General features: G+C 39.6%; 1 protein-coding gene across 4 annotated transcripts in view; it reads left to right on the forward strand.

Moving 5' to 3' along the window:
* The window catches only part of PCDH15 (protocadherin related 15), a 455276-nt gene that overhangs the window by 207192 nt on the left and 225339 nt on the right, over positions 1 to 22745 (forward strand). For all 4 annotated transcript variants that reach the window (XM_051618391.1, XM_051618393.1, XM_051618392.1 and 1 more), the window contains 4 exons: positions 3342 to 3497; positions 12822 to 12941; positions 17143 to 17253; positions 20302 to 20472. In XM_051618391.1, coding sequence (XP_051474351.1) covers positions 3342 to 3497; positions 12822 to 12941; positions 17143 to 17253; positions 20302 to 20472 — 558 coding nt within the window. The remainder of the gene's footprint in view (positions 1 to 3341; positions 3498 to 12821; positions 12942 to 17142; positions 17254 to 20301; positions 20473 to 22745) is intronic.

A 22745-nucleotide genomic window follows, 5' to 3' on the forward strand; every position in this document is an offset into this window, starting at 1 on the left:
GTGCATGAAAGTTTGTTTTGAATTACCTTGATTGATTAATTTGTCTGCTCCATGTGTTTGAGATATATTCATAAGTACCAGAAACAACATGCAAAATTTTCTTCATTTCCATTTTTGGTTCAAAAGAGTTGATTGAACTCAGGTGTTCCTAATGGGGTTTGAATTCCCAAACTGTTTCCATACGTGAAGCAGAAGTAGGTGGCACAAAGCATAGCAGAAGCAACGTGGTGGCTGAGGATTTCACCATGCATTGGCAGCTGGCTGACAGGGGCTGGAACATGGTTGGCTTGTCAGTTTTGTTTTAAGGCAGAGTAAAAAACGAGAGCCTCTAACAGGAACTGAGGCTTAAGAACCACTCTAGGAAATTCAGGGTTAATTCTTTAGCCCACAGGAGTCTGCATATCCACACAGCATTAGGAAACAAAAAAATTTCCTGTTAAATCAGTGTCAGTTCTTTTTCAGTGCCCCTTTTAGTGGCACTTTACAGGAACATTCATCTGAGTTGCTTGACCCGAATATATCGAGATGTTTTACCAAAACTATCTTGTCAAATTATTTGGTTTCCAGGATTAGCCACAGTCCAACTAAACTCACAAATACTTCACATTATTATGAATACAGACACTCCACAGGGATGTGCATTGCAAGAAGTAGACTGAAGCAGCAAGGAAACAAGTGGAAAATGTACATTTTCTTTATATATAGGTAATATTGATGTTCTTACGTTGTTATTTAAGTGGTTATTTCCTCATTTTTTACTATGAACTGTAGCAATTCTTATCCCTAGTACTGTAAGGCAGGGTAAGATTACTCATTTGTGTTTAAGTTTACTGCGATATGAGAAGAAAAATCTGAGACCTAAGATTTTGGGTGTCACTGTCGCTGTCTTCTGTGGTCTCAATGAATTGCTCTAAGTCACAAGCCAAATAAAAAGAAAGCAACCACAAACCCCCGACTGACTGAGTAAAAATATGACATTTCTGCCATGGATTTGGTTAAATGGCTCTTGCCAAAGACTGTTTGCAGCCTTCAGACCCAGAGCTGTAGTAACAACTAAAATGCAAATACATTCAAGAGTTTGTGCAGTTCCTTTTTTTTTTTTTTTTTTTTTAAAACATCTTTCAAGTTAAAACGACATAAAACTTAGTAGACCAACAGAATTTGGAGTTTTATTAAGTTGAACCTTAACATTCAGTTTCTTATTACAGAGCAGGGATTGTACTGTCTGATTCACAAGTGGCACATACACAATTGCATTCAATATATTTGGATACTATTCCCATTTTTCTCCCCAATGTGCCCACTTGTCAAGTCCCTGCTGATTCAGTTAGACTGATCCTGCTCTTTTTTATTACTTTTCTCAAAAGTAAATCTTATTGGAGACCATTGATTGATTTCACTAAGAATTGCAGTACGTTTTCCAAAGAAAATCAGATAAAAAGAAAATTCCAGCCTTTTCTTCCAAAACTTTCAGTACTTAGGAAGGATGGATAGTGATAAATCAGAAGTGAAGGTGGAAGGAACTGCATAAAGCTGTTGGGATAATTTGTCCCTGGTATTAGGACCAGTTTGTTACATTGTGCCATTATGTATTTATGTTTGTCTATAAATACCTGGATTGATGAGTGTTTGTTTAAAGACCTGATGTTAAATCTAAGCACTGAGCCAGCAGAACCTGTACCTATATAAAAGTTACACTGGTCCTGTACTCTCTCATATTTTACCAAAAGTTACAGACTATATTTTTCCATATTCTCATGAAAAAGCCCAAACCCAGAACACCATGTATTTCCATATCTATCCTTAAAACTAATTATGTCTTTCTTGGGCATTGCTAATAGATCTAAATTAACTCAGTAGTACTGGGAGGTTATTGAAGATGACCTAGCAATTCTTGGACCTTTTGCAAAGAATGCCAGCTTGAAAAATAAATGGAGGTTGCAACGTTAGAGGCTTAATTTAATTTACAGATGATATTTGGTATGTGCCTACCCATATTAGAAGTTCTGTTGGTGTAAGAAGAACCACATCATGGCTGGCTCCAGGTTTTCACAGCAAAGAGCATGGACTTTAGTTAAAAGCTTCATCACAGTGAAAGTTGAAGATTAATGTGTAGGGAAGAATAGAGGTTTCATGTAAGATCTCAGCACCACCATAAAGCCCTTTTCTTTCCCCAAGTCTGCTGACTCTTGAAAAACTCATTAGTGCCAAAGTCTGAAGGGTAAAGAAATCCACACACTTCTAAAATCCATTATGGCAAAACTGGAAAAAATGAATCTATCAAAGAAATTGTAGCATTTGGAATGAGTGAAGGCGTAATTAATTACATAGAGGTGTAATTATGGTATAACTGTAAGACTCAGAATCTCAGGGCAACAACCTGTTTGCACTCACTGGACAGAAGAGTATGGCATAGGCATCTTTGTATTGTGTTCTTTAGTTGGTTATTTTCTTGAAGAACTTGAGGTTAATAAATAGAGAATGTTTTCATTTTGTCTCTTCCCATGCTTGTTCACTCTCTGCTGAGTGTTAGATAGAAAATGGGAATGGATTTGCTGGCAATATTTTCCATGCCAGCCTGTTGCTTCAGGTATGCAAATGGGCCCTTGCTGTGGTGGGATCACTGTGACCAGAAGTCATGCTGGAATGCTGTATTTCCAAGGCAGTGTCTATGAATTTCCATTTCAACCAAAAGGGCCCTGTCCTTTGTTCTTCTTAGAATTGTTTTATTAACTCAGGTAAGCTGTAGTAGTCTAGCTTGAATTTCTTTATCCATTCATCAAGTTTGGGAGTCATTTTTCTTTCAATGTTCCAATGTTCACTGGAGTAAAAACAACAGGACTCTGGATTGTCTTCGCCTAAAGGTGACCAACTTGATTCTAAATTACTTGGCAAATGTAGGTGGTAGCATATTGAATTTATATCTGACTTGACCTTTCAGTTCTTCTAGTAATAAACCAAAGGTTAAAATGTGTGACATTTTCTAGGTATCCCTCACTAATCAGAAAGTGTTCAAAAGATATATTTTTTTTTTGGTTGCTACTGTTCTCGAGGGAAGTGTGAAAGGTTGATAGTGCTGGAGCTTTTTATTCCTGTGTTAGCACATTCAGCTGGCAAAGCTCAGTCTGCAAAATACATCCTTGAGACATGCAGGTGTACTTAGAATATGACCACTTGTAGTCAGGACACCCTCAGAAAAAGCTTTTTATTCCAGACATAGAGCATTAAACATAGCAGAGGCAGGCTGATGGGCTGTAAGGGAACCTGAGCAATGTCGACATGAGTGGGAAATGGAACAGATTTTGATTATGCACTGTAAAAAAATGGCTTTTCTCTTGCAGCCACCGGTGTCCATTCAGTCCATCGTGGTGCAGGTGCAGTGTGTTAACAAGAAGGTTGGCACTGTCATCAACCACGAGGTGCGGATCGTGGTGAGAGACAGGAACGACAACTCGCCTCAGTTCCAGCAGCAGCGATACCACGTGGCAGTGAACGAGGTCAGAATCCCCGGCCTTTTCGTTCTCTTCTCTCTTCTGTCTCGTGTTCTTTCCCTTCTCCTTTGAAAACTTGGTATGTTCAGTTGTTTAAAAATCCCTTCCATTTGTGTCACTCTGGAAAAATACAGCAGCCACTTCAGTTTTTAGCCTGTGAGCTGTTCTTCCTTTCCCTTAACGGACAAGAAGGCAAGCACACTGTTCCTCAGGATGCCTGGAATATTGCAGAAGGCACTAGGATCTGAAGCTTCCTCTCAATGAGAAAAGCATTAATATCTGTTAGGCTTAAAAATCTTTTACTGCATTATGCAATTGTATCAACAAACCTGGAGGTAAAACAAGTGTATTTATGAAGAACAAATGTACAGCAAATAGTTCAAAAGGTTTTATTAACAATATTGAAAGCTTGGCAAAGAGCAGTTTGGGTTTATTGCTGTTCCTCTTTATTAAATGTTGTCAATGAACAGAGTTATTTTGCTCTCTGTTTTACTGAAGTAGAGAGCTGTGCATTGGATTTCTCTATGTTATTTGAAGGAAAAAATGTATTTTTTCTCTTGAGCTGGTACAACTTCATTTCACTTCGTAATGAAGTTTTTTTTATGTTGTTAGGGATTGAATAATCTGCTAATAACCAGTAGAAAGGACCTGTGTTTTCAGTTAGTTAATATCCTGGGGTTGCAGTGATACGTGGAAGTGGTGGGAGCTTACATGCAGGAGGGGAATGACCAGACTGAAACTAGGAGGAGGAGGAAGGAAAGATGAGTCAGTCTACCTGTTAAATACGTTGTATGCATTGTGCTCCTGTTGGGATTTGGATGAGGTTTTTTTTCTGTGAAAGACCATGATTGCTTTCATGTTGTTTGATTTTAGTAGAATTGATTTGCTGTTTCAGAAACAAAACCAAACCAAACAAAACATGTTTTTTTCTCTTTGGCACATTCAGCTTTTCAGTGTGCCTGCATGTTGTTGTGATCACCGAGTTGCTCAGAGTGACCAAACATGCAGTGATGTGCAGATCTCCTAGGCCCCAGGAAGGGAGTGGGAGAGTTGGTTGATGAGTTTAGGCCTAATTGGGCCAAACATATGGAGGAAAAAAACCCAAACCCACACATTATTGTTGATCAGAGACCTGAAGTTGACATAAGATTGTACTTCAGATTTGCTGTCTCTTGACTGATGCCACCTCTTACGTTGAGAGACAAATTTTGGCAATCCATCTGCTGATGTGTCTTATGACCAGAATTTGGAGGTCTCAGAATACCCTCTGTATGAGTACCACTGAAATCTTCCTTATACTTTTAAATTGCTTTCAGGTTGACCTTTACACGGTCGTTGTGATTTCTATGTTATTGCAGACCTGTTGTGGAACACAAACCTTAGTGTGAAGTACCTGTATGGGCTGTGATGCAGGTCCCAGATCACTTCCAAGACCTGCATTATTTTTGCAGTAAAACTGGAGCCAGGTAGTAGGTCAATGTTGTAATATGAAGGAAGCAAGAATTTTCCATAATGAGGAAGAAGTCCAAAAGATGGGAAGAAAACCACACCATTTAAAATTATATTCAGAAGTACAGCAATGTTCCGAGTATGTGTGATCATTTTCTTTGCATTACTATTGGGCTACATGCGCTGTTGCTCTTTCCACCAGTTGCAGTCCTGATTTAATTAGCTGCTTTGTTTCATTTTATCACTTTTAGGCTGTTAGCTTCTGCCATGGCACCAGTGTGCCCTTCAGCAGTACCCAGTGGTTAATGTTCTCATTAATTAACCACCAAAAAGTTCACAAGGCATCTCAGACTTTCTCAAAGGCCTTGGTGAGCAATTAATTTTTTTAATTATAGTTTATTCTGCTAGTAATTGGCAGTGCCTCTAATGCTTTTAACTGTGCTGGAAGGAGGGGTTTGTGGTTACTTCTTTTTTTCATTTGTTTGCTTCTGGTCTTCTAGTTTTAGTTTGTTTGAAAACAAAAACATACAGACCTTTCTTTCACATGTGTAACATAAAGCAAGTCAAAGGACAAGTAATGTTTTATTATTTACAGCTACCACCCGCATGAGCATCATAAATAGCTCCTATTTTTTATAGCCAGGAAATTGTGTCAATATGAGTTATTCAAGTGCTTCACAAGTTTGTACTTGGTGGTCCTCTCAGCTGCCGTGCCCCTCTCTGGCTATGAGGAAATCCTGGACAAAAACATGTGAGCTTTGCAATTAGTGCCCCCCCTTTTTTTTTTTGAGAGACATAATCTAGAACTATTATAATTATTGGCATCTGTAATACAAGACAAATAACTGTAGCTAGATTTTACTTTATTAGGTACTTGTTCAGTTTCAGAAATGTCATGGGGAAAACTTGTATTTTGGAGAAATGAAATGGGTTTTATGTCAAAGATTCTTTATATTTGAATTGTCAACAACATCCTAGAAGAAGTTTGTAAAAGTTCAGAATGCCAACAAAAATCCTAGTTTCATATGTGTCATTTCCATTAGCATATAAAAGGACATGGTTTAAAATTATTATTCTTTTTTTACCAGAAGACTTAGAATGAGATTGATTTGGTAGGGTAGCATCTTGATTTATACAAAAAACATATGCCAGTTGATTAGTCAGAAAAAGAGGGTTGACATCCTAAATTAGAACTCAATTAGATCAAAAGCTCCCCCAGTCCACTATATTTTCTGTCAGTGGCTCTTGCAGATGCTCAGGAAAGAGCGTAAGGACTGGGAAACATGAAGTGTTGCTTTCCTAGTGAGCTCACCCAAGCTCCAGCCACTTGTAGCTGTAAAACAGCTGAGACCAAAGGCAGTGTGTGTCACAGCTCTTGGTCAGTTGTTTCTTTCCCTGTTGCTAAGAAATAACTGACTCATCCATATCAAACTTTTCTATGTTCTCACAGGCATCTGTCACAGCTCAGGAGTTACTAGGTCCCAAGTTCAGAAGTTGATTATAAAGTCATCCTTCCATTTAGGAGTAGAGTATTTTATCATTAACATCTGCATCCTTATGAGGAAAGGGCTGAGGGAGCTGGGTCTCTTTAGTTTGGAGAAAAGGAGACTGAGGGGTGACCTCATCAATGTTTACAAATACGTAAAGGGTGAGTGTCAAGAAGATGGAGTTAAGCTTTTTTCAGTGATGATCAGTGATAGGACAAGGAGTAACAGATACAAATTGGAGCATAGGAGGTTTAAGGTGAATATCAGAAAATTTTTTTTTACTGTGAGAGTGCCAGAGCCCTGGGACAGGCTGCCCAGAGAGGCTGTGGAGTCTCCTTCTCTGGAGACATTCAAAACCCACCTGGACGCCTTCCTGTGTGATGTGCTCTGGGTGACCCTGCTCTGGCAGGGGGGTTGGACTAGATGATATTTTGAGGTCCCTTCCAACCCCTATGATTCTATGATTCTATGATCTGTTTACTTGGTAGCCTCAGTATTTCTGAGCATTAATACTCCTTTTGGTCTGCCTTCTCCCACTTCTAAGGTCCTCCTAAAGTGCATAAGCATGAAGAAAGCAAAATCTGATGCCTTAGGGCAAACTGGGGCTGATGCTACTGGAACTTTCTTCCTTTATGTTCCAACTGGCTGAGTGCTGCTGCTCTTTCAGGTTTTTCATGTATCCTATACCCCTTTAGAGAGGTGCTGCCTTTTAGGAGCAAGTTTCCCTTTTCCTTTTCTTACCCTTTTTCAAGACAAAGAGTGCAAGCATCTCAGCCAAAAGCAAATAGCACTATGAATCTCCTCATGAAACCATCACATCGTTATTAATTTAGAAAAAAAATTCTGACAAAATGACAGAAGCCTGGGGCTAAATTTGACCCTGCATATTAGTGACTTAAAGACATGAGTTACTGCAGTATGGCAAACCAAAATTCCATAGTTAGGTTGGAATCCAGAGGAATTATGCAGCTCAGTTAACTCTCCAGGGGCAAATTTATATATATGTATTTCCACAAGAGTTTTAAGTATTTATACCTAATATAGGAACTGGAAACTAATATCCTGTACTACTAAGGAGGAATTGTGGTTGGTTGTGTTTTGTGTTAAACACATCTTAATGAATTTTATCTCAGTTAATACAACTCTAATTGTGCATTACCTGGCTTTTATAAGTCTGTCTTTTTTTGGTATTAATTTCTCACATGAGCAACACCCAAATGTTGCAGCAGGGCTGGCAAGCTCAGAAGTATTTCATGACAGGTTGGGTTTTTAAAAAAAATGTTAGTGGAGTTATTAGAATACTGTTTGGAGTCAGTGTTACTTTATTAAACAAACATAACCTTGTAGCTGCTAGGAATTTTCTGCTTGTACACCAGAATTCTAGAGTTGGCTTGTTTTGTTTTATTTTTCGGGGGTTCTCCCTCTTAAGTTGGCAGAGATGGGGAATCCCTTGCAAAAATAAGAGTGTTTCTTGAACTTGAGTCATCTTAAAACTTTGGCTTTTGGCTGTTGAGATTTGTAATTTGTGCTGAATTTTCATTGCTTCTGGTGTAATTATTCTGATCTTTTACCTTGTGGTACTGCAATAATTAATCTCTGCAGGTAGACATCATCAAAAGAAAATTAGCTGAGAATGATTAACTGTAAATCTTGATTTCCTCTGCTCTTTGGGGCCACTGTGAAAAATTACTCATTTTTAACTTTGTAAATAGGCAATAACAGGAAAATTTATTTTCAGAATGTTTTGTGGAAGTGTTGAACATTCCTGCCCACAGCTAGGATTCTAGTACACATAAATCACATTAAAGGACTTTTTTAAAGCATTACAGCTGTTGACTGTGGAAGAAGATACATTGTGTGCATTTCCTCTCTATTTGTTTAATTGCAATCTTTTGAAATCTCGCTTTTTTCTTGCCATCAAGGCTCTTTTCCACCCCTCTGAATTCTCACAGAGATTGTTATCCTCCAACTGCCACTAACACTCGTATAATTTATTTACAATTTCTAACATTTTACCTTACATAAGACAGGACTCTCAGCATGGTCAAGCAGTTTGCTGTATGTAACTTCAGTCCCTTTCTGTAGGAGATAATACAGTTTCATGGGGAAACAAAATTCCTCTCTGCAAGGTATCTCTGGAGGAGGCATGTCTAATAGGACGGAGACAAGTGAGGCTCTGGGGACAGCTCAAACAATGCTTTCTAGAGTAATTTTTTGGCCCTCCTGAAAGGCAGGAAAGCAGAGGAGCCAGGAATCCCTCCACAGATGTATTTCCACCTTCCCCATCTCCCGGAAGACTTGGAAGTGAGAGGTTTTTCACAGAGGGAACTGGGTTGGAAACTGATGGAGAATGGGTGCTGTGCAGAATCTCTCTGCTGCAGGTTGACATAGCAATGGTGGTTTGAGCTCTAGATATGCCTTTACTGTCTAGAGAGTAAAGAACACATCTGATCACTGGTTCGAGAAATTATGTATGTTATATAGTATAATACAAACCATCTTAATGTTCTGCTTTTTTACCAGTGCCAAAAATCTGATTAGCCACTTTGTTGTGCTTGCACACACATGTATTGATGGCCTGCCCGTTTTATGTCTGTGTGAGACCAAATCCAGGCTATCAGCCTGCTCTTTTAGCTTTTGGGTACATGTTTTGTATAACATTTGCTAGAAAAATAGGCCTTTCATTCCCATATTACCTTTCTTCCTAGGAATACAGTTCCCTATGGGCTGTTCACATACTAAATAGTCCTGATTTAACTTAGATAAATGGGATTATTCATGTTGATGAGGAAGAGTATGTTAATAATAATATATATAGTATTATATATATAGTACAATATATATAGTCACATTTTATAAGGTGAACTGAGTTCCTCTTTATTGTTCCAGTAATAAAGTGAATGATGACAGCAGTCTGTCAGAAAGCTCTCACCAGTTGTGGGTGAAAGTGGTATCATTGCCTAATGGTCAGTCCATCACAGTGTTGAGACCTCGGTGTAAAAAATACTGTATATGTCTAAATGCTGAATGTCTCTCAAATGATTAGATGTGGAGTTTGAGATATTTATTTGAGAACTCACCTGATTTTTTTCCAAAGCATGCAGTAATCTCTGATGTGAGAGCTTGGGCAGGCTTGAAAATTAAGTTAAACGAGTTAAGTTTTTCTAACTCTCAGGAAGAGAGGGAGTGGCAGGGAATTTTTTTTCCATGTGCTTTCTCATATCATTTTGTGTTGCATAAAAGAAAATGTAGATAACATAGAAACCTGCATCTTAGGTTCATGAAAGTCTGTACATCTGCAGTACTTTTGGATGTAATACACTAAATCCAAGACTCGAGCTTGGACTTTTGACTTTTACAGTAAGAGGATGCAATTGCAATTTTGGTGTTTACTGCTATTTCATTTTTACAACTGTGTCCTTTGTTATCACTTAATGATGTGCTTTACTGCGCTGGAGCCTTTTTATGTTAGTCATCACTTATCTGCAACCTGTCAGCATCCCCTAGAACTGCTCTGGATGAAACAGAGCAAATAACTATTGCTGGGTAGAGCTGCTGGCTGAATTCAATGGAAACCAAACATGTATGTGCTTCTGAGGAGGAGCACAGCCCTGGGCAGTCATCAGCTGTGAGGACTTTTGAGTCTGCACCTCAAATACTGTCTTCAGTTTTGGGCCCCTTATTACAACAAGGACATTGAGTTTCTGAGCACAAGTCTTATGAGGAACGGCTGAGGGAACTGGGGTTGTTGAGTCTAGAGAAGAGGAGGCTAAGGGGAGACCTCCCTGCTCTCTCCAGTTACCTGAAAGGAGGTTGTAGCAAGGTCAGTCTCTTCTCCCACATAAGAGGTGATAGAATGAGAGAAAGTGGCCTTAAATTGTGCCAGGGGAGGTTCAGATTAGACACTAGGAAAAATTTCTTTACTGAAAGAAAGAGTTGTCAGGCCCTGGCACAGGCTGGCCAGGGAAGTGGTGGAGTCACCATGCCTGGAGGTGTTAAAAAAGCTGTGCAGATATAGCACTTCAAGACATGGTTTAGTTGGTATGGTGGTGTTGGATTGATGGTTGGACTTGATGATCTTAGAGGTCTTTTCCAAACTTTTATGATTCCAGGACTGTGGATGTCCAGCCCTTCCCCAGCATGTTCCCGCCCTGCTTTCCCACCTGGCACACTCGTGATGGCCTCAAAGCTGCTCCTGTGCCCTGTCAGGGAGCACTGAGGCTTTTTGCAGTCAAGACAGCAGAACCTTGGGAGACTTCTCATGAGGCTGTATCAATTAATGAGTGATTAACTGGTTAAACTGTTTTATTTAGTGCTGAACTGGATGTCTGCACAGGTGGGGTCTGTGTGAGGAGAGGCTGGGGCTGCCCCAGCCCGGCCCGTCAGCCAGGCTGCTGGCACCTCAGGGCAAGGGAGTTGAGAAAGGGGAAAATCCCGTGTGGCAGTGAGGAGTGAGGAAAAAAATCCGAGGTGGGGAGGAGTCAGTGGTTAAGGAGTGAAGGGGAGTCTCAGAAAAAGGGGTGGGATAGGGAAAGGTGCTGTTTTGACTTCCAGGGGTCTGTGATTTTTATTATTAGTGCATTATTTTCCCCCGTGTCAAGTCTGTCCTGCCTGTGAGGACAACAGGTGAGTCAACTCCCTGTCTCTACCCTCCAGCTTGTTCATCTGAATTTCTCCCCCTGAGCAGTTGGAGAGGGGTGAGAGGGCACCTGGGAGGGTGTCTGTTGGCCAGCCCATCATTTGTGGGGGGAAAAAATATCACAAGCCATCCTGTAAATTTGCCAAATTGGTTTTCATGTTGCTCTGGCCTCCTGCCACCTTACAAAGACATGAAGCCACCCTTTCTCCCCTACATCTGCACTTTGTCATTAAGCAGTGAGTTACCCCCCTGGGCTGATGACAGCTGACTCTGATTTCTTACTGTCAGGCAAGGCTCATGTTTCCATGATGATTGCTCTCCTGGGCTCTTGAAAGGCTGCAGAGAGTCTCTGTGAGGTAATTATCTCACAATTAATAGGCACAAGGGAAGAGTCAACTTCCTACACCCACATGTGACACTTCTACTATCTTTACCAAGAATAAGCAGGTCAGGTTTGTAGCAAAACACAAACATACAGAGTTATTGTGGCCTGAGCGTAGTTAGTGTAAATATTATAAATTAAGCCCCACTTGTTTCGTGATGAAAAAGGCTTTGAATTTGTGGTGTTTTCTTTTCACAGATTCAGTATTCTCAGCCCTGAAAATATTTCTCAGAGAACTCAGCCTGTAAACTCTTAATTAGCAGCTCTATAAGTAGAACAAGACCAGGAACTGTGACTGTAGGGGGAAATGGGCAGTTAATTATTTGTTTTATGGTGTGAACTAGAAAATATGAAAACGAAATAGTGTCCACATTTGCAACAAATGTTGAATGACACTTTCTCCTTTGCCACTTTATTTTAAAGCATTTAAAACCTTTTTATAGCCTATGGGTTTTATGATGTGCGAAAACCTAATGTAAAATTTGGAGGAAAGAAGAGGAGTCAGTGGGTCTCTGAATTCAAGGGCCAAAAATTTGGGTGTAATGAGAGCAGCAGCAGGAAGCATGGCTAGGAGCAATGTCTTATGTTGTAATTCAGAACTATTTGTTCATTTGTTTTTCTCTTTCATGTTGATTACTCACAAAGTTTTCTGAATATTAAAATTTGGAAACTACTACTCCCCAGAAGTCAGTTGGACTTCTGTCCTGGATTTCAATGGGTCTTGATTTCATGCTATTTAGCTACACTAGGATAATGATAAATAGACTCATTCTCAAAGTACAATTTTGTGGGTATTCAGTTGCTGCCAACTAAGTGCTGGAGAAACAGCATCATTCTTGTATTTGTTAAAAACCATAAAGCTCTCTGGGTGTCTGTGTTTGCATAGTATTTATCTGGCTATTCACATTATTATGGAGACACTGTTAAATAAGTTCTGGTTACTTTCACAGTTCATCTTCATTTTCCTTCCTGAGTCTGAAAAATTAGCTGCCTTTTTTTTTTTTTTTAAAATATCTGTTTATAGTTATTTTATTAATTCTTTTATTGATAAGACTGTTTTTTGTCTTCATCTTTTTAAAAACAAGTAGAGTTTTATCTTGATGCTGGCACTGTGGAATAAAAAGGGAAGTAAGTGTCACTCTTTATGTGACACTGGGTGTCAGTTAAAGTAGGGTCTGAGTACATGATTTTAAATATTGGCTCACATGGGAGGTTCCAGGGTGAGCTAAGAGCAGCAGAGAATGTCAGCCTTGCATTGCAGACTAGGGTTATGGGACAAAACAAACCGACCAACAACTTTCCAAACAGTTCCTCAGTTGTTTCTTGCATACCTTAAGGTTTTAATGGGTGTCTGTCTGTCTCTGTTCTTGCAGTTAACTCCAGTTGGAACAACCATCTTTACAGGGTTCTCTGGGAACAATGGTGCTACTGACATAGATGATGGTCCAAACGGCCAGATAGAATATGTCATCCAATACAATCCCAATGACAAGGTAAGTGCAATTAGTTTTGTGGGTTTTTTTCTTCCAGGTCTGTCTATATACATACACCTTGAAGCAGCAAATGAGCAAGAAGTTGCTTTTGGACTTGATCAAGAAGTCCTTTCCTTCGTGATGTAGAACACGCTCTCTGCTTATGAGCCTTCCTTGCCATGTAACCATGGCTGAATTTACCTTCCCTTTTACCAGCTGGGTTACTTCAGTATTATTCATTCATCATCCCCTGCCTTCTCCACTGTTGTTCACACACTTCATCTTGGTTTTTGGTGTGCCTTTTCAGTCCATAATGGGTAGGTGTACCTATATTCATACCTAAGAGATCCAAAGCTAAGAAATACTTATAGGCATGGCCAAGTTACTCTCAAAAGAGACATTCTGACTTCTCATGGAGCCATTTATATTTAAAGATCACTCTTTTATAAAAAGGGGGATGCATATTATTAAAATAAAACACTAGTGATTCCCACCTAAAGCTTATTAATTAATTAATAATTTCCATTGAAGTAAAAAGATTTTAAGTATCTACTGAATTAATTTTAGTGCTTATATTTCTCAGAAGGTAGAATTCTGCAGAACAGTGGCAGTATCAAGGAATAATTCTGTGTGAAGAGCCTAATTTTTCTTTTCACTGGGTTAGTTGTTGATTTTTGCACAGCTACATGCTGAGGCATAATGTTTACTTACTATATCTATGTATTTTGTGGACAAAGATCTTTTTTCTTGAGAAATTTTGCAGCACCTTAAGCCCCAATCTTTCCTGGGGAGCATTGCTTTGTAAAAAAGGCAGTGTCTTTATGACAACAGTGGAATTCTGATGTTAAGCTTTAGGGACGTAGGGATTTTTCTAACTTTATGTGTTGTGTATATGTAGAGTGATTTCATTTTTAAAATGTTTGCTTCCTTTTCTTAGGGATTAAATTGACAGTGCAGACTGGACCAGTCTCTTGAGTTATGACACTTCAGTGAGACTACTTAAAAGAGTACAATTACTAGCACACAGTCCTCAGCTCTTCTTTGTACTGGCAGTAGGTACAACTGAAGAGTTTCCATCCAAAACTTTATATACAAAGGCATAGGTTTTATATGGAAATGGAGAGAACTAAAATGTTATGCTGCCATCATCTTTTAATTGCATAACAGTAGTGTTATAAATGCAATTTCGCTACCACAAATATTTGGGAATGAAACAGAGGCAGGAAGGAGTGACAGGAGTGAACAAGCAGTTTCATATTTGCAAAAAAACCCCACCAACCCAAGCTTTGAATTTTTCTCTGCACTCTTTCTTACCCTTAGCCAATAGTACTTAATAAAACCAGCTCAAATAATGTCTTCTGTTTCAGTAAAGACTGGGAAAATGTTGGCACTGAAAAAATACCTCTTTCAGAAAATACTTCTTTCAGATAACTTTAGAATATAGAAAATGTTGTGGTTTGTTTTTTTTAAAAAATAAAACATTTTAGCATACATTGACTGTGGTGATATACTGAAAACAGTAATAATTTTTTTAACTCCAACCCCCTTATAATATTATTTCTGGTAAAATATGTTGCACCACAGAGAACTGGAATTGTATTTAATTTACTGTTAAGTCATTGCAGTGCTCAAAGGCATCCTGGGAAATCATTCCAAAAATCATCTCCCACTGTGGCAGTAGCCTCAGTAGTGCAGAGGGATCGGTCTAATCACTAACAGAAGGTCATTATAGCATCCCTAAGTGGCTTGGTCTGGTGTTCTGCTACAGGAAGAGTTCAAAACCCTTTCCTAAAACATTACTTTCCTCTCTTTCTCAGTGAAACTTCCTGGTTCTCAGTGATTGTGAAGAACAGTGAGGGATTTTCCCTGGCTAGAACAAGCAGTTAGTGGCTTTATTGCATCTTTGCCTTACTGCTATTCTGTTCCGGAATAAATAAATCTGATTCTCTCATCTGTAGATAGCTTTTCTGTGCATAATACTGCTTTTACCCAGTGATGGGTTTTGTGCATGTGCTTGACAGAGATGACTTCTCATCTCAGTTGTCAAGTTGCCAGCAAACTACTGCATAATATCTGATACAAGTGGGTTTTCTTCTTTAACCTGGGAAACAATCGTACCATACTCAGAAATTGAGTACAGCTTAATGAGGAATTTCTCCACTTTTCTACTTTTAGGATCCCACTCTATTGTGTGATGTATTCTTTGGTGCTAATGACATAGTCTCCTGCCTTAGAAAAAGCAAACAGATTATAACACATAAGCTTATTGGGTACTAATTTGGGCATTTGAGGCAGGGGGGGAAACAAACAACAAAAGTCTATAAAAACAAGAGGTGTTAATCTAGGAATTCAATTTAACTTAATTAGTTTGTTGTTTAATTGGGAAGATATGTAAAAGCCAAGTAGAAAAATGAATGCAAATCATGCATGATATGTAGGTCTGGGCTCTAGCTACCACATGAAGAAATGCTATGAAACTTTTCTTGGCTGTTAAAAGCTAAGGATCAACTCAATGAATGAGTGGATTTTTAGATCTCTGAGAGCTCCATTTAAACCTGAAGGTTATTAAGACAAATGTATCCTCAAAACAAGTCAGGACTCCCTCCTTACTAGCTAATTTTACTGGGATTCATTGTAGTGTGTTTGGTGAGGATTCAAAATTAAACATTTGAGTTTACCTGGAGCTCAGAAATATGCATAATGTTTTTGCTGCACTGATCTTTCACATACCATCTCTCTGGAGAGTAAATTGTATTGTTACCCTGGTGACTTCCACCATATTAAATTTGCTGGCCCATTTTCAGGAATCTAGGCTGACAAGTGTGAGTTATGAAGACTGCTGTACAAAAGCATTTTGTTTTCTCTGTTTTAAAGTGAGGAGAGAAACAATTTTGTTCTCTTGGTGTAAGTAGGTGACAAAGCACTGTCAAAATTCTGGAATACTGGCGCATTTCAGCATTGGATGGAAGTGCAACTGAGTTGTGCTGGGGTTGTGTGCATCTTTTAATTGTCCTGGAGCTTCATTGCAGTTTGGGTTGCAGCAGAAATAAATGGAGGGATGACAGGGATGATCTCATGTGGTACCTTCAGGAGCTGTGCACAGACTTGTGTCTGGAATTAAGGCTTTAAATCACTGAACAACTGCATTTCTGTGCTGGGTTGGAGTAAGAGGGGACTGCAGGTAAAAGCAGTTTTGCAAGAGGTCAGAGGTTTTTGCTAATTTTGTGCTGATGCTCCCTAATAGTTCAGATTGTACAATTCCACTTAAGTGCATCCTCATGCCAAGATCCACCAAGGAAAAGGGACTTTGGAGAGTGCCTTGACTGGTGCTCAGCTGCAGAGTCTTTTCCAGCTGGTTCTGGCCTTTAAACCAGAGCTCAATGGGCTAAAGCAGTTAGGAGAACCTTCCTTGTGACTTCCAAGTGTCACATGTACATGTGTTTGTGTGTACATGTGTGCACACAGCATCACCTTCTACAGTAGCCACAGACCTCACCCGTTGGTTCCTTAGTTCACAACTCGTCTGTGCAAAGAAAGGAAGGAGATGAGGTGGGGAGTCAACCCTACTTGGTTCTTCCTTCTTCCTCCTTCTTGGTTTTAAGTCTGTTCTAGTTTCCTGTTTTGCTTTAACATAAATACTGTAATAGCTGTTGGTTTCATTTTTCCCCAGTGGGAAAGGTGCACTTTTTATGCGGAAAGATGAGTGCCAAACTCAGACATAAGCAAACAGTGTCTCCAGTTATTTAGCAGAGTCTGTGATGTGCTTCCCAATCCAGTTCTTCTGCACACCACAAATATCTGCAGTACAGTGAATTTAACAGTCATTATTGTTTATTTGCTGACAAACTGCAATTTAAGCAAATATTTCAACTTCTAGAGGAAAAAAAAAGGCCTGGTTATTATCTAAGGAGTGAATTGTACTCTGTACCTTGAAAGCATTTTCTGTGGAGAGATTTTGGAATATTGACTTCAGTTTGTGGCTGGAAGTAGTAACGTTTATACAAAGAATCTGACAGAGTTTAATTCCATACAGATTATCTTTTGTGGGGTTCTGAGGGAGCAAATCAGGGAGGCAGAAAACAGAAGAACTTTCCATCTGTGGCATGGACAGCAGATGCAGTTTTAGCATGCCATCCAACAGAACATCTCATTGTGGCCTACTTGTAACATGTTCTAGCCTGGAAGCATGTTCAGATTTGTTGTACTCTTTTAACTTCTACAGGCCTCCAACAGGACCTTTGATATTCCTCTCACATTGTCTGGAGCAGTAGTTCTAAGGGAGAGACTGAATTATGAAGAAAAGACCCGTTACTTTGTCATTGTCCAAGCAAATGTAAGTATGGATCTGCTCATTTACACCACTGATTTAAGTGGGGTATTGGTTTCCAGATTTAGATTTTTCCAAGGAAAGGAAAAGTCTTGCTGGAATACCAGGTCTGATAATGCTCTTCTCCTGAAGACTGAGGTCATTGAAAGCTTAGGCATGTTATTACTGGATAAAAAGCTTGCTCAGTGTGTATGACAAGATAACCTTCTGGCACAAAGAACAGTTGCAAAATTGAAGTACATCCCATGCAAAAAAGTGCACTGAGTGTTCATTTTCTAACAAATCTTACTATGCTAATTTGATCTCAAAGGATGGATTCAGTTTACTTCTAGCCTTCAAGTTTGAAATGCATTTTTTTATACAGAGGTGATTTTTCTTTCAAGTCATATTGCCAAGTGTATGCAGAGGTTTTTATGGGCTGGCTGGCAGTGGATAATGGAAACTGAGAAGAAAAGTGATGTTTAAACTATATATATAGTATCTGTCATCAGAGAAGTTTTTTTTGTGCCTGTGAAGTTTGGGAAACTTCCCCCCTCCCCCCTCTTTTTTGTCCTTCTGACAATAGGTGAAATTAAAACTTTTCCTCCATTGTGACCCTGCTTCATTTGTGAGAAAATGGGAATGCTCTGAAGCAACTTTCAAATTGCTTGCTGCTGAATTAACCCTCTTATATTTCTGCCATCTTTCTGATACAGAACTGTCGATACATTTTGCAGTCCACTTCCCTGGATATTTGTAGCTTGCTCAGCATTCCCCCAGTATAAGACAGACTCTGGGGGCACCTCAGTGCTTTTTGCACTTAGATATGTCTGAAGATGCTTCCTGGTCCACACAATTAAGGCTGGTAGAAGAAGAGATTTTACCTGGGTAAAGTAATTTTCTGGTCTCTTGACCATGAATATCTCTTGACCATGAATCAGAGCTGACTTGGCTTGTTTTATCAGTAATTTGTTCTGCAGGTCTACACTGTATATTCACAGCTCTTCACCTTTGATGTCAGAGCTGTGAGTTCAGGAGACACTGTGCTCCTGGCAAAGTAACTGGAGCAGTTGAGCAGTTCTTGTTAACAGCTCACAGGAGGAGGGAAGTCCTTCATGCTGCAGGAGCAACTGCTGAAGTTCAGCTGGGGTTGCACGGTGGCAGTACTGCAAAGCAGTCTTATATTCATTGGTTCATTCCTTTTGATATACACAGGAAATTGTCACCTTGTGGTGCTGGGTTTGGGACTGGAGCTGTGTTGGTAGCTTTTCTATCATGGTTGTACATGATGGGGCAGCTTGTAGGATTGCTGTGTCTTGCAAAGCCATGTGTCTTCTCAGACATCCCTAAATGGGGACTGAGCTCACTCAAGTTTGGAGTGCTCACAGATGAGAAACTAGATCTCAAAGAAATTAAGCTCCATAGCCCAGCTTTTTTAGGACTTTTCCTTATGCATTCTTCTCCTGTTTTTCATTTTACAAAGTATTGCTGACTGCATGTAATTATGTCTGTGTATGTACAGTACTTCTATGTACTTCTATTCCAGTGATTGCATGAGCAGTGATGGTTTATTGTTCTTGAATCCTGATGATACTAGGTGAAACTACTTACTCTGTGTCTATTTCAATCCACTATTACTCAAAGGCATATATTGAGGGGATGTAAAAAAGATCAGTTGATGATGAAGGCTGCTCCTTGTAGCTGCTATTGGTTTTCATCTTTGACTGTAAAGAAAGCTGAATTGAGAAATGCCAATATTTAGTAACTCTAAATGTAAAGTGGAACCAAGAACTAAGAGGATTGCAAAGTACGAAAAAAATATGTATCCAAACTGATGAAGAGCAGCAACCAATTCCTCTTATACAGATTATGATATTAACCAGCATAAAAAAAAAAAAAAAAACAACAAAAAAAAAACCACCTTTTTCTTTTCTGTCAGTGTTATCCTAGGATAGGAGGGCAAGATTCAGCTGGTGACCTCCACAAGATTTTATTTTTGTAAAGAAAGCCATCATAACTCTTCCTCTGTGAAAATGGAAATTTATTTTACTGTTTTAAAGATACTGGGTAGTCATGCTGTTTCTTCACTGTGCTAACAAAAGAAGAAAGAAAAAGGGAACTGTTGCTAGTGTGACCACCATTCAGTGTGTAAAAACAATCCAGAGGGTTCCCACAATTCAGGAAAGTCTAGTTATCTTCTGTATTGTCTGGAAAGAAAAAAAAGGAGACAATAAAGAAGTTGCAATACTGGATGATACCTTGGAAACACAAAGATTTAAAGAAAAATAAACTAATCAGTACATAAAGCCAAACCATGAGACTTTGAAAAGAGCCTGTTATGCAGCATGGAGACTCTGTCAGGGTGCAGCATTGTAGCTGCTTTATTGTGGACAGGAGTGTTCTTCAACCTTGAAAACAGGAGCAGTGTAACTCATTCTCTGAACAAATCAGGACTGTTTGGAGATCTTGGATCAATCTCATTGCTGGCCTCTGTCAGGTTTGTTTTTTAGGGGGAGGGAAGGGAGGTGCTGATTTTTTCTTAAACTGTGGCATGCAGAGGTGGATTGAGCATTACAGGCCAGGGCTTCTTCACTGCTGCTTGGCAAAGAAGTTGTTACTGCTTATGCTTCCATTTCTGTAAGTCACAGAATCACAGATAGGATTTGGTAGAGCTGCACGAGGCAGCATAAGAGTACATTTCAGATTACAAGTAAGGCACGAGGGACTTTCTATCTTATGCAACTGTGCTGCTTTTTTATAGATTTTACAAGACATTTATCTTCATTTCACACATTTCATGAGAATTGGTTTCTCAAAACTGTATTATTTTTGAATGATAATTGTCTCAGAGCGTTTCTTAATTCAAGAGATAAACTGTTACCTCTTCATTGTATTGCTGAGCTTTTATGAAATTAAAGGCTGTAGCTCTGAGGCTGAAGTTTCTACAGTGAGCTGTTTCCTAGAACCTGGGTAATGATGGTGTTTGTATGGTTTGCCCGTGGATTTAATTTTAAACTTTTTTTGAAGATTCTGAGTTCAGAAAGCCTCACCACACGTAACTCATGTGCTCCACAGGACAGAGCCCAGAACCTTCATGAACGAAGGACGAGTACAACCACCCTGACAGTAGATGTGCTTGACGGGGATGATTTGGGACCAATGTTTCTTCCTTGTGTCTTGGTGAACAACACTCGTGACTGCAGACCTCTCACCTACCAAGCCAGCCTGCCTGAACTGACTGATCCTGTAAGTCCTCTTGATCTGTTGCAAGTTTTATATGTTTCTTTTGCAAGCGTCAGCCCTTGAGAACAGTAACTAACACATAGGCTTTATACCATATTTTAGGTGCTAAACACAACAAAAGCAGGGTGAGATATGTAGGAATAGATGGTGAAGTTCTAGCTTTGATACAGGGTCAAGCTTCTCGTTCGCTGCAAGAGCTGAGTCTCTCTGAAATTCAGTAAATTCTGGGATTGCTTTTTCTGATCAGTCCATATTTTGCTCTTGAAATATCTTGAAGAAGGACTTGAGAGAAGGGACTTGGCATCCATTCAGGATTGTTACAGACTTCAGGCAAAAGTTTTTGGAAGAGGAAGCACTAGTCACTCACTAGTCCCTGAACAGATTATTGTTTGCTATTACCTGGTTTCAGTCAAGAGGCACTAAAGAGTGTGTTTATTCCCATGGGGATGCATGTACTAAGCTAACTATGCTGGTTAGTGCATCAGGATGGGGATAAAGATCAGTGTAAGGCTCATTTCACACTGGAACATACACAGTGATTCACAAAAGAAGGAGGGTGAGAGCTTTAGCTTTCCTTGATGCAAGATGGGGCCAACTCCCCTTCCTACAGGAGAACAGCTGCTTTCTATAATGGAGATGTGCATCTGTGGTGGGTGAAACAGAAATGTTGCTTTCTTAACTGATACTGATATATGACCTTTCATTCATGTATTAAAGAGTATAAAAAGGAAGAACCAATTGAAACACCCACCTGATTGACACTGACATTAAGATGACATTAAGGTAACATTGACTATTAACATTAAGATCATGACTTCCCTTGTTCATTGTAGGGCACACTCTGTCCTGCTTCCCCTGGCCAGGAGACAGGGAAGGCTGACTCTGAAAGCCTGGAGGTTCCTGCTATTCTCTGCCTTCTCTGGCTTGCTGTGCTGTGCCTCATGGTCTTCTCCAGTTCCACACATGCTGGTTTTCTGCTTTGTCAGGCCTCAGGGTCTGCAAATATGCTTGAGCAGTAATGCCAAGCACTGCTGCCACCCTGCTTGGTTGATTCAGATGATGCTCTTAGCTAATTGCAGAAACTCCCACAGTTGTTTAATCCATTTTAGGAACAGCTGAAATTGGATCTAATATTCAGCAGTTGATCCATTGCTTCTGCAGAGGCTAATGGCACAGGCTCAGGTTTAATACCCAGGACAGGATCAAGGAGGTGACATAAGGCTTATTCTAATCAAGCTGTGTGATTAGCGTGTCTTCTGTGTAAGGAAGGCTTAGAGCAAGTTTCAGTCTGGACCTTTTGGTGAACTTCAGGAAGGAGACTGGGTCTTACAAGGCACAGGCACCTCCAAAGGAGGTGGTGTTTCTGCCAGAGAAGCTGTTCCTAACAACTGCAGCCTGATCTGTAAGGTGGAGCAAGGCTGGAGCTTTGAGATGCTCAGCTTGTGACAGCAGCAAATCAGCTGGGAAAGGGAAGGGGAGATGATGTTCCAGATTTAACTTCATTATATTGATTTATGCATCTCTGTTTTTAATTTCTGCAACTTAGTATTTGATAACCCTTTGTAACTGTGTCATCTGGTTTGGACTTTTTGAATAAACCCTTTTTTAAAAAAAATAAAAAATTTAAAAAATACCTTAACTTAGCTTGGGCTCAGTGTCAAGTGAAGTGGGCAATCACAAGTTATTTCCCAGCTGAGTATGTGACCTCATCGGGGTTACTGGGGTACCCAAACTGTGGAGGGTGACAGAGTATGACCCCATTTTATCTGCACAGACCTGATAGATCCCAGTACAGAAGCAGGTCAGGCAGAAGTTATGAATACCCAGTGTTTGGTCATTACCTTGTTTTTAATCTGGTAATTTTAGAGTATAAAGGAAGTAATATCCTGATACAGCTGTCACAGATGGTAGGAAACCAGCTCTGTCTCCATTCCTGCTCTTGGTCAGGCACATTCACTGTGCTGGAAGACAAAGCAGTATCTGCCAAGGAGGGTGTCTAGGCTAGGAAAAATCTCACTGGTGATTAGGTGCTGCATTGCAAAATGCATTCATTCAACTTCCTAAGCTACAGTCTGTTCAGGTGTCATCTTTTTGTTTGCTTTTGGGCTTTTTTTTTTTTGTGTCAAACTGCACCTTGAGAAATCTGATCTATGAAATGAGAAACTGACTCTGTTGATAAACGACCAGCTCTGCTGTTTATCTCTTGGTAGCACTGCAGCTGTTTTGATAAACCTAAGTAGCAGGAGGATGTTGGAAATCAAAGTTTTACCTTGGTA

This window comes from Apus apus, chromosome 4 (genome assembly GCF_020740795.1).
Source record: "Apus apus isolate bApuApu2 chromosome 4, bApuApu2.pri.cur, whole genome shotgun sequence".
In the NCBI taxonomy this organism is placed as follows: domain Eukaryota; kingdom Metazoa; phylum Chordata; class Aves; order Apodiformes; family Apodidae; genus Apus; species Apus apus.